The 12,333-nt window shown below is 42.2% G+C and overlaps 1 protein-coding gene across 1 annotated transcript in view; it reads right to left on the reverse strand.

Moving 5' to 3' along the window:
- Positions 1–11,066: 11,066 nt before the first annotated feature.
- CLCN1 (chloride channel, voltage-sensitive 1) overlaps positions 11,067–12,333 on the reverse strand; it is a gene marked incomplete at its 5' end in the record, with an annotated part of 31,410 nt that continues 30,143 nt past the window's right edge. Inside the window, 2 exons of the mRNA XM_010087491.1 lie at positions 11,067–11,459; positions 11,932–12,018. Coding sequence (XP_010085793.1) covers positions 11,067–11,459; positions 11,932–12,018 — 480 coding nt within the window. The remainder of the gene's footprint in view (positions 11,460–11,931; positions 12,019–12,333) is intronic.

Consider the following 12,333-nt stretch of genomic DNA (forward strand, 5'->3'; position numbering starts at 1 on the left):
TTTATTTATATAAATCTTAAGCTTTCATTACAAGCCTTGTGAGCTATCATCTTCAACTCCACTACCTCAGGCTCTGGGATGGAGAAGTCCGTCTGCTTCTTTCAGTTTCTGTACGACTAAATAATCTTCTTCTGGGAAGCTACTGACAAGTCACCCACTTGCTTTTCCCCCTTAAAAACTTTAACATCACCTTTTGTGATAGGCTTGCAGCAAAGAACAGAGTTTAACCATACCTCTAAGTTGATCAAATGGTGAGCTGCTGTGAAAGAGGTAGCCCTCTGCCCTGACTGTGCTCACCTCCCACAATCCTTCCGCAGATACTGATACACAGCTGACCCCACAGCAAGCCAGTGCACTTTTACCCTACTGTAAAAGTGAACAGCAAACAGCTAGAGCACAATTCTCAGCAGCTGCCTTTACATCAGGTTAGGGAGACTGGGAAAGTACACTTTGAAGTGGCATCTTCATGATGAGTCTAAGCTGCTAAAAGGAGCTGTCATGCCTCCTTCCTTCCGTCACCACCATCTGTATGTTTCTACTGCCTAAGAAGCACCAGTGCTAATACTCATTTGGCTGCTCAGAAACTGGCCCCATTGAAAACTAACCCAGTCCCCTTTCAAAATAAGGGTTTCAGTTGGGATTGTTTCACTTGGTGAGGCTAGCATCATTGAGGGCTGACGAAACATGCAGATGGTCACGCTGAAGAACTTAAATTGGCTTATGCTAATTGTAAAGTATCTGAGAGGAATAAACCCATTTGTGGTAGCAGGGAGGACATATTCCCCCCTTCCTTCCTTTGTGTTTTCCTTAGAATTTCTAGTATGCTCATCTGATTTGGTCTTTGTTGTTACTTAGTGCCCTGTTATTTCCCTCACTATTCCTTCCCCTTCCACAGGCTCCTTTGAGATAAACTGTTGCAATCAGGCACAAGATGAGTAACTAAGATATACGCACGGAATTAGTACAATTAACATGCACAGATCTTGTATGCACTCAGTGATTACACTCCATGGCAGCTAAAAATACTGATAAGTCTTCTGTAATTGCAAGAGGCAGGAGTGAAACACAGCTGTTGGAGGTGAGGTTTATCCCTATCTTTAAACCAGGTCCAGTCTAGTGTGAGATCCAGAATGGCACTTTACACCTAGGCAGAGTCTGTGCATGATGTACTGTGTACAACAACAACTGAAAATTATTGATTGTAGGTCCAGGGAAGAGAACTGGAGAGAACAAAACAGTTCTCTTCATTTGACAGAGGTATGAGGTACGGTGGTGAGGTAAGGTAGCATGCAACAGTACAGGCTTGTGGACAGTTATGTGTGTACTGTGCAATAGCATGGAGAAGTCTAGCCAGAGAGGGAAAGACATTTGAGAGAAAACCTTGGGGAAAAGATCAGGAAAAGCTTGAAGTCTTATGTTTATGCAACAGATAGGAAGCTTCATGGCAGACTCCAGGCAGAGTGGGCACATATAGAGAATTTTTACACAAGCTGTAGCTCCAGGACTGGTCCAGCTTATGGTACTCCTTAGTCCAAGCCACACTTCTTTCTGTAGGACAGAGTGATAGGAAAGAGACCTCCCTGAATTTGGGCACATACTGGCTTCTTTTTCATCATCTTTGAAAAACAGTTCACAACATGCTTAATTCTTCAGGGGAATCGTATAAGAGATACACCACATAATAACTTAGTCAATGTCCAAATTAAGTTAATGTGAGTTCTGTTCTCACTGGAAACACAAAATACCTAAATTTAGCTCTGTTTGCCTTAACTGTTGTATTGGTAATTGCCTAGAAAGAGAAACAAACTAAAATAAATCCACCTCTAAATGTGGAGAGCAGAGCAACATTGGCATAGTCTAACCTCTTCCTTCTAATTTCTCCCAGATGGAATTTCCCATGTTCCTTGTTCAGACAACTCGAAACAATCTGGCATTTCCCTTAAACTAACAGTTTGACTTTTTCCAAAAGAAAAAGGAAAGGAAATAAAAAATCCATTCTAATACAAAGATTATCAGCAGCTGCTGACCTTATATCTAGAAAAATATAAATAAGTAACAGTTTCATCTTTGATTCCCCTCCCCTGTAGCAATCTGACAGGGAAAGACTTTTATGCCATGGCTCAGGGAAAGGAAAAATAAACAGAGAAAATGTGGGTACAGTCATGCCTATTAGAAATAAATGTATGTGTAGCACGGCCAACAATCATTAAAGCACAGTCTCAAATATGAATGCAAGCTGTAAAATCAACGTCAGGTGCCTCTTTTGTATCATAGGCTTTTTCCCAGGCTGCATAGTAGTGAACCTGCACAGGAGCAGAAGAAAGCAGCTGGACATCTATGCCAGATCAATGTCTCTCTTTGTCTCAGAACTTGTCATGGAGCCTGGGAAAGACTGTTGAGGATTCTGTGCTCTCACAGATAACTTCATTAATTGACTGGGGTAGGGATGAAGACGAATGGTTATTATGTTAATAAATGGACACGGAAAACCTGCACTTAGAACATTAGGGTCTATTTACATCTTTGCACTGACATTTTTCCCCAGAATAGGCAGAACAAAGTGTTGTCTTTTCCTTGGAAATCAAGAGCAACTCTATGCTTGTCAGTGTTGGTCTGCACAAAAGAAAATACATATTTTTCCAGTGCATATACATACTGTAGGAAGAGGAAAAATTTAGTCAGGCCGGGACTCTCTGAGAAAGAGTATGTTCACTAAAACTGTAGAGACTTGTTAAGAACGTTCTCAGTGCAGATATAATAGAATCATAGAATAGTTTGGGTTGGAAGGGACCTTAAAGATCATCTAGTTCCAGCACCCCTGCCATGGGCAGGACTTGCCTACTGATGGGTAGTAGCTGCTGTATTCTAGGAAGAGAGGGGTTGTTCTGTGGAAAGAATGCCACTAAGGATCTTCCTCATCTCCTTTAGGAAAATTTTAAATGCCCTCTGTAACCTAGTTGTGTTTTTGCTTTCCCATAAGGGATCACATATCCATGCTATCAAGACAAAAACATCTGAAAAGGCTTTTCTCCATTATGGAGACAAGATTGTGCACTAAGATTTACTTCTAATAAGATAAAGGCATCTAGTCCAAATGCACTGACTTTCTGGATGCATTTTTATTGGGCATGGAAATCTAATCATGAGTAGGAGGTCAAAAGGTTAAGAACCCACTTTCAGAGCTCTGCCAAGCTCCCATGAGGCAAGTACAGGTGGACTTTCTTTCTTTTCAGATATAGCATGTGTGAGCAATGTAGCAAGCCAAAAGCTCTTTTGCAGGTATATATTCTTGTTTAGCTTCAATTTTTCTTCTCTGATTTGTGAATGTTGTGCATGATTGGAGGTCTCTGGGAATCCCTACACTATAAAATTGGGACTCAAAAGTAATTTTACAGGGAAAAGGATTTCTCTTGTTTTGGCTCTTTTCAGATATGGGAGGGTACAGACTGAGGATTTGGGAGGTCCAAGGGTGGTGGATAGGAGTCTCAGGGGTGGCATGTGGAATGGATTCTTGAAGCAAGTTTAAAAGTAACTAAAGACTTGGGTCTTCAAATGTGTTCTCAGACTGAAACTGCTTTAGCATAAGTGTATGGGACAATGGAGGTTGTGGCAAAGCAATTTTAAAGAGCTTCCCCAAGCCTGTACACATTTTCTTTAAGGGGAGGCTGCATGGTGGTTATATGTATTCTTTCCAGCTAGTGTTTACAGAGGTGCATTGATGTTTGGGGGGAAGGTACTGAATGGAAGTAAAACCAAAAGGGAAGGGGACCCACTATTGAAAGCTTTCATCCTTACCTTGTCCCACACTAGTCCTTAACAACTAAAATGAGTCTGATTTGCCTTTGGTCTTCCAGCTCCAAAACATGTTTGCCTGAAAATTTTTGTTGGATATACCTTCGCATGTTTTGATAATGTGATTTATGAGATAACAGTTCTACAAAGATATATGTAAATACATACATGTACAACCACATACATACACGTACACACACTACATATAGACTTCGGAAACTATACGGCACTATACACCTCCATGCCTGTTTGTGGCAGCAACCACAGTAAAGGAGGGGAGGTAGCTCAAAATAGCATGTACAGTCCTTTATGGAGTTGTTATTAAACAGAATGTGGTCTTGCCATCCTGGCTTGTGGAAGTGTTTTATTTCTGTGGGACTGGCTCCAGGGGATTTGCGTCTGAGGAAGGAGGATCATAGGAAGAGGGGGTGGGTCTCAATGAGGCAGTCTGATGGAGGACATTGAAAAGGATCCACGGTGGCTTGTAGAAGCATCCCAGCATAGGAAATAGATGATACACCATTTCTCATTAAGGAGATAAGGACATCATATGTTCGACTACACAGGGCTAAAGTCTTATATATCTGTGGCTACCATTACACAAATCCCGGGCTGTTGTGGCAGATTTGATGATAGACAGCATCACATCAATGGGACCTTGTAGTTTAGCATAAAGTGAAGTTTCCTGTTATGCTGAAGCAGCATTTTCCAGATCATACATGTAAGTCTTGTCCTGATATTGGTGACATGCAGACACACCTTGTACAGAGTTGGACAGACGTTTCACAACAGCAGATTAGGACACAAAGAGGAGTCTGATGCTGGGATTGTAAAAGGCACTGACACTGGGTAGCGACACTCTGGTTTCACATTTTGGCTTTAAATTGGTGCTTCTCAGCCTGCTGTCCTCATAGCAGGTGACCCAGTGGGAAAGGAGCATCTCTGCACTCCCGACATTGTTGTATCATCTACTTCTGCTTTAGGACATTAGGCCAGATCCAGTAGCACTTTGTTTACCATATGAGAATTTTAAGTTCTAGCCATAAAAATACCTATTTCCTTGTGAAGATAACTTGCACTTTTCTGATTGTTCTTACAGGGGCTAAGCAGCACCATTTGCCTTGTTAAGGCATAGTATATTTCACAATATGGGCTATTTAGCTGATCTTTGTTTTCTGTATTCTATCTGAAGTTAATCTGCTTCCTTACAGTTTACCTGCCCTTGCTTCTGAATTCATTCCCACCCACCCCTTGGTATGTATGTCTGCATAATTATGTTCATATAATTAATTGTGGCTTACATAGGACACACATATTTAAGTCCTTTAGGTTTTTGGGTTTTTTTGTCAATCCTGTAAGACCCGTAGTACTCCTCCTGATTTGTTTGTGGTTTTGTTTTTTTTTTCCAAATGGCCCCTAAATTGACACTATTTTTTTTTTCAAATGTAGTGTGTCAAATGGAATCAGTTATTCCACATATATTTAAGACTTGAGTCCCTGGGAAAATAACATGTCTCTGAGCCTGGAAGTCATATCTCTGCACATGAAAAATGTCTTTTTTTTCTTAATTTCACATTCTACTACAAAGATGGTATCCAGCTGCTTAGTGCTTCACCTAACAGAACTCTTTTACCATCACACTAGTCTAGATTTATCCCTCAGTTAAGTACATCTCCTTTGGATTTAGCTGCTTAGCTACAACATGAACCTAATTCTGTGGTATATGCCCCAGTCTTTGATCTCCACTTTCTGTTTACTTCTCTGTTTAGACTAGATGGCAAATCTACCATGTGCTTCTCTCACGTTACTGTCTTGGAAGCTCTCATATGTCACTTCTTTTTTCAAGCCATTAATGAAAACAGTAAATAAAAAGGGCGTAAGACCGTTCTTGCTGGACACCTCACTGGCTCTACACTTTTCCAGCTGCAAGGGTATCTTCAATACAGTCCCTCAGACAGTTCATATCTTCTCTGCCAGAGAAACTGCAAATTTGGTTTAAGCATAAGGTTTTATGACATGTTTGGTCATACTTCAACCATCTCACAGCCCCTATTTCTTTTCACAGCCCCTTTGCTTAAATGTACTATAGAAGTTTGAGGGGAGAAAAAAGCAGATTTATATATTTTGGCATATGTATTCCTCATAAACCTTCCATTACTGTCTTTTGCACTTGTTTCTGTGTGGAAAAACTGAAAAGCTTCTAACTTGAGTTTGTGTGACTTTAATTCTGAACATACCTTAGTAGATATTTCATATTTTTACCTTCTGTTCTTCAGACTAAGTAGCTATTCAGTAAATAGCCAGATACTGGCAGGTTTTAGATTGTTGTTCATATAAAGCAGGCAATTCACTTTTTCATTTCTCTACAATTCTGTTTCCTTTATGCTACTGGACTTTGCCTCAACATGTTTTGTCCTCCATATCAAGTGCAATCCTTCAAGTTGGCGAGATATGTTTCAGTAACTGGTTTTACTACGGACCACAAGATGTTTGCACAAGCAGTACACCAAAACTGCAGGGATGTGAGCAAATGCTCATTTGAAGGGCCAGTGCTTGAACTAGTAACAGGGTTGGCTGAGGTGGGCTTCATTTAGCTAGCACACTAATCCCAGCAGTGTCCACAGTAGTGTCTTTAGCACTGTGAGGCTGGAGCAGGACTCACTGACTTCTAGCAAGCTGAGGGGATGCAGCTCAAAGCACAAGCAACCCAATTGCAGAGCTATCTACTATTGCACACCCATGATTTGAAAAAGCTGATGTTTGTGTGTGAGAGAGTGCTCGTACACAGGGTTGTCTGTCCAGAATGGGGGGTGGGGAACACACAGTGAGAGTCTGTGTTTATGGTCAGGGCCAGTTTAAGCTTGCCTCCCACAAATAAAGCTTTAAAAAATTTTGCATCACATGGCTTAAGATAAAAAATGGTTTTCTCTATTTGAGAATATTAATGCTCAGGCATAGCTTTTGTGCTGAAATAGTAATTATGGGCCTCCAGTGTTGATTAAATTGTTATGAGAGCTGTGCCCAGATCCTTGCTTATGTGGCCATAAACAACTTAGTGCTTGCTGTGCCAGTACTTTTAACAGAGTGTTTTTAATCATATGCTTCCCGGGATTGGACTAATTTGGCAAAGCGAGATCTTTACTTGCCTAGCTGGTTATTGCCCTGTCTTGTACTCTTTGGCTACAAAAAAACTCTTCTATACAGTGTTTGCATAACTGGAGGGGGTGTGGGGGAGTTATTTTTTATGAATGCTTGATTCTGTCTGTCTCTCTATTCCTGCTTGTACTAATTGGTTTTGTCCATAAGGTTAGCAAACTAGAATTTTTTTTAGTCTGAAATAATTTGCCAACCAAAAAAGTTACATTGTTCAGGCAAATTTTTCTGGTTGTCCGGTAGTCCATGTGTTTTCTCCTTCATTCAAATCATGACCAAGTGCCTTGTCATAACCACCCAAAGCCTTACCTGTTGTCTTGTCAACTTTAAGTCTTCCAGTTCTTTGTATTGATGAGTTTTAAAACAAGATTTAAATGCCATGTAAAAGGAAAAATTCACCTTTTTGCTAGATTAAAATTTAATAGACAACTTCTTGCCTTCATTAACTGAATATCAGTGAACTGGCAATTAGGTGAGATTTTTTTAGACTACATTTACCTTAAAGATACAAGGTCAAAGGATATTTTTTAGATTTTTGTTTGTTTGTTTGGTGGTGGTGGTGCTACTGCTGGTGGTGGTGTTTTCCCAAAATTTTCTGCTCTGATGAAGATTTTTCATTATCATGTGCTTCTGAGAGTATTTCTTTATATGCTGGGTCCCAAATGTCGTTCAGCAGATGCTTGAAGTTGAAAATACTGAACAAGATCAGCTCTATTTTAGTTCTTTGAGTGGTAGTGGCAAGCTTGGTGTAACATGAATCTCTACCCAAAACAATGATTCTAAGGAACTGCACACACTATTTAGGAGAAAAGCAAGCTTCTGTGGTCAAAACAGCCTCAGAGCTTATTGTTTTTTGAGGCTTCTGCTTGAATTTTTGAGGGCAGATCTGAGGTTTGACTTTCTAGCTGAATGGGAAGACCTCAATGCTGATACAAATTCTGGGGATATTTTGGGTTGGGGAAAAAATGATTTTTGTGTGTAGGTAGCCAAGCCTGTGCTACTTGCATAGGATGAGAGATTCAGGTTTTAGAGTGACAGATCAGTGTGACTTTGTTTGCTGGACCAAGGTTTCAAGTTTACACTTTGAGGAGGTGTCCTGGGATTTGAGGGAGCAAGCTTAGAGTTCTCTTGACAAAGGTTCAGTGTCAGTTTACTGCACCTTTCACACCTGCTAAAGTACTTGGCACCAGCTCAATGAAGATTTTATTAGTAAAATTGAATTGGAAACGTTTTCAGCCATTGCAAACCATCTTTTCAGTATGTTCTTTGTTGTCCCCCCCCCCCCCCAGCTCCCTATACACATTTGTGTATGCATACTTATTCCCAGGTGAGAAAATGGTGCAGATGAATGCTGCTTCTGCTCAAAGGGTGGGGACATACCTGGAACGGACCCTGAGTAATGCCTCCAAAGAGCAACAGTAACAACACACACCTTTCTGCTTCTGCACAGAGCACAGTCCTGTTCTTTAACTCTGGGACAGCTAAAGGCAATAGGAATGGAGAGATATGTCTGTGAGCATGTGTCTGCGTACGTGTGTGCTCTTGTACCCTCAGGTGACAAACCTCAAGCAAATTCCCAGTTTAGCTTGTGTCTTACTCTGAGCTCCCCAAGCCTTTCCATGTATATCACTTTTGTTCCAGCTTCATCTCCCTTCACAATCTGTCTGTCATGACTCACACACTCTCTGGCTTTGATTTAAACTCCATCTGCTTTCTCAGCCAGTCAGATCCCAGAGCTTTGGTATCACACTGTAGGAAAAGTGTGGAACTGGAGTAGAAGAGAGGAGGGGGAGGTCTATTGACTCCAGCCTCAAAGCTGCTCCTTGTCTCATCTGTCTTAATGCAAGTGTTTGGCTACGCTGCCAAATGTAAGTCTGTACTATCATTACTAATAAGGCTGGGGCTGACTTGGAGAAACTTGTCCTTTCTGAGGGTGTGAGGACCCTCAGATCAGGTTTGGTCTCAGAGTGTTGCCACTTACCACACACCTATGGGGTTTTTTTTTTAAAAGGAATGTCCTTTCTCCCCTGCTTATATAAAGGACTAACACAGCTTCCTGAGAAAAAATAGCGGTTCTTTTGCCTCTTCTCTGCAGCCAGGGGAAGGCAACACAAAGGTAGCAGGGAGGCTGTGTGCTGATGCCTGGCAGCCAGAAATACGCCACAACCCTCTGGTGGAGGCAAGCCGCTGGTATGCTCAAAAGACTTGCCTTCCAATCACCACTGTCTTCTCACAAGGATGGGGTGATCCTTGGAGGAGTGAAGATCACTTTTGCAATTAGTTTATAGAGGGGGATCAAAGCCAATACAGAGCTGATGGGCTCTGAATTCCAGACCACAAAAATAAATGTCTTCCTCTTCAAAGAGACTAGCAGGGGAGATTTCCCTCTACTGTAAGCTTGTCACAGACTCCCCCACCGATGAGCATCATCAGAGAGGAATTGCTGCATGGTTAATCCTCGGAATTAAAGCCAGGAGGGAATTTTCCTAGGGAGACTGAGTTAGAGATAACCATAATTTTGACTTGCTCCTGAGACAGCTTAAGGAAAACCACCTGTTAAGGTGAAACTGGTCACTCTACTACTTTACTAATATCAGGAGAGGGGATGTGGCCCAACGTCTGGGAAAATACCCCCAACAACATACTCTTAGAGCCTAGACTTCTTCTCTGGTGCTGATAAGTGGAAACACATGCAATAGGCTGCCTGGAACTGCATCTAAGTGCTATGACACACTAAAAATACCATAGAAAGAAATGTAGAATGTTAGAGGAAAGCTGCAGAATACACAGAATTTGATTTTGCCTGTTTACTGAGAAAACCTCACAGGAACAGTCAGTTAAACACAGCAGCATCTTATCTCTGGATTATAAGATTTTGCATGTGTGACACAAACTGACAAGATATCTTTTTGCAAGATGCAGATCAATATCTGCTCCAGATTTAGAACTGGAATAGAGAGGTATGCTGCAGATAAGGGTTGAGGTCTCTGCTGTTAGTCACGATGGAGACAAGCTGGCAAAAGTGAGAGCTGGAATTCTCAGGTCTGAGGTATGCAGAAATATGTGGAAAGCAGGCAGGGCAGAATTACCAGGAAAGAGAGCAGGAGTTTTCAGAGAGAAAGCTGTTTTTGAAGTGTAGAAAATGTGGCTTCCCTCTCCTGTATTTCTTGGCAGCCTGCTAACACTCCACGTTTGTTTTTTTTAGTTCTTATATTTTAAGGCCATAACTTTGTAAAAATTGTGAACAGTGATTCAGAGAGACAAACACAAGTACTTGAAATATAGGTGCATACATGCTGTTTTACTCCTCTTCTTCCAACATCGAGGATGCCCCCACTTATGATTCTCCTGTTCTATTTTAAAAATCCAGAAATGATGGGAAGACAAAGAGGCTTTCCTCCCTTCCAGTGCTTTTCTTAGAGCCCTGGCTGAATCCAAAACAGGAAACACAGACCAAATATTTTCCTTCCACCTTTTCTTAGGGCATGGCTCAGCTAAAGAACTGAGGAGAAGCTCCTAACTGCACCCCCATCCAGGAAAATCCCAGAGTAAAAATTGAGAAAGAGGAAAAGTGTTTTACATGGGAATGTTTTGGTGGGGATGCAAGATAAGAGCCAGTGAAAAGGAGATGCAGCAACATGGACAGGATTGCAGTCAGAAGCAGCAATATGCTTCTAGGCTGGAGGTGTGGCTGTATTTACACTGGTGCATGCAGGCCACGTGTGACTGGAAGGATGATACCAATGGAGAATGAGAAGAGCAGCTCCTTCTCCACTTCCCATGTGTCAGCTTGACCCAGAGCATCCTGATTGTGTCCAGCAGTGTTCATGTCCTGTTACAATGTTATGTAGACATGGCAGAAGCCTAAGCATTATGAGTGTGCCCTTCGCCACCCTGCAGTCCACATCGGACTCCTGCACATACCCATATAGTCCAACAACCTAACAGTCTTTGCACAGAAAGAAAGCAGCAGAAGAAAGGGTCAATCTGATGCCCCTTCTCCCAGCTGAATCAATCCTCTGTGGGGATTACAACAACATCCAAAAGCTTCGTTTTGAAGAGCAAACACAAGAAGACTGGCTCATCTGAAGAGTGTGATGGACCAGTCCCCTTCACATCAGCTATAAGGGGACATCCTCATCGTCATCCTCGTCCAGGTCAGAGGAGTGTAGGCTTATGTCCTTGAGGATGTCTGAGATGTTTTCAGCAACTGGACATGTCAGTTCCATCTCTTCCAACTCAGTATCAGTGGCATAAGTGGAGCATAGGACTTCCTCCTCTTCATGCAAGTGTGAGGGCTGGGGGGAGCGTGAGCAGGGAGGCAGTGGGCTCTCTGAGCCCAAGCGCGCTGCTTGCTGTGCTTCCACCATGCAGTTGTCCTGTCGGCTCCACACCTGAGTGGCCTGACTGACCTTCTCACTGCTGATTGAAGTCCGGTTGGTATCACGGAAACTGGCAAGGGGTGGGCGGAGGCGAACCCCAGAGCGCGTGGAGCCCTCTATTGCCTTCTGGAGCTACGACAAGAAAAAGTTCAGAAAAAAATGGATGAAAGGCAGGCTGACTCAGCCCTACCCAGCAGAAGTTCATCTAGTCTCCAGGGTAAAATGATCACAAATAGAGAGAGTCACAGCTCTACCTGTGGGGCCTGTGGAGATCATCTTTTATACTGCTGTTGTAATTTCTCATTCCACGGTAAATAACAAATTCCACATCACTTTCAGAGACAGTAATAGCCACTCAGTTAAGAGCCCTACGTTTATGAAAAAGACAAACCATCTAACATCCCTATAAACAACACCTGCTGCCTCCTCTGAAATACAGTCATCCATTCCTCTACATGGCTTCCAAAGGATTGACTCAGAATTCAACTCTAGATTTAAAATGTAGCAATCACAGTTATTCCCAGCCAGATCCTCCAGCACCTGTAAGTTATTGCAATGGCCCATTTGCAGTTGATTAGGAGGTCATGAAAGGATCTGTACCTACCTCTTCCAAAGCCAACACTCCCCTCAGCTTCCCCATACTGGTCACATAGGCATGGCTGAGGCCCAGCAATGAGAACAATGTATGCGTCTGTGAGTAAAAACACAAAAGACCATTTCAGGGACTTTGGAAACTGGTAACATGATACTTGGTGCTAGAGCTGGGACTTGGAATTTAGAAATAGGAATCACAAAGGCACACAAGTTTGCAGGCATCCCAGTGAGAAACAACCTCTTCCCCTTTTGTAGCTAGTAAATACTACCCTTTGGTCCTTCTGCTGTGCAGCCACAGGTGGGAGTGTGTTCATGGTGGAGTGTACATTCTCAAGGTCACTCCCACCCTCCATCTGTCAAACAGAGATTCACATACAACACCCTGTATTTCGGGACTTATGCAGATCCTATT

This window comes from Pterocles gutturalis, unplaced genomic scaffold (genome assembly GCF_000699245.1).
Source record: "Pterocles gutturalis isolate BGI_N339 unplaced genomic scaffold, ASM69924v1 scaffold14281, whole genome shotgun sequence".
NCBI lineage: Eukaryota > Metazoa > Chordata > Aves > Pterocliformes > Pteroclidae > Pterocles > Pterocles gutturalis.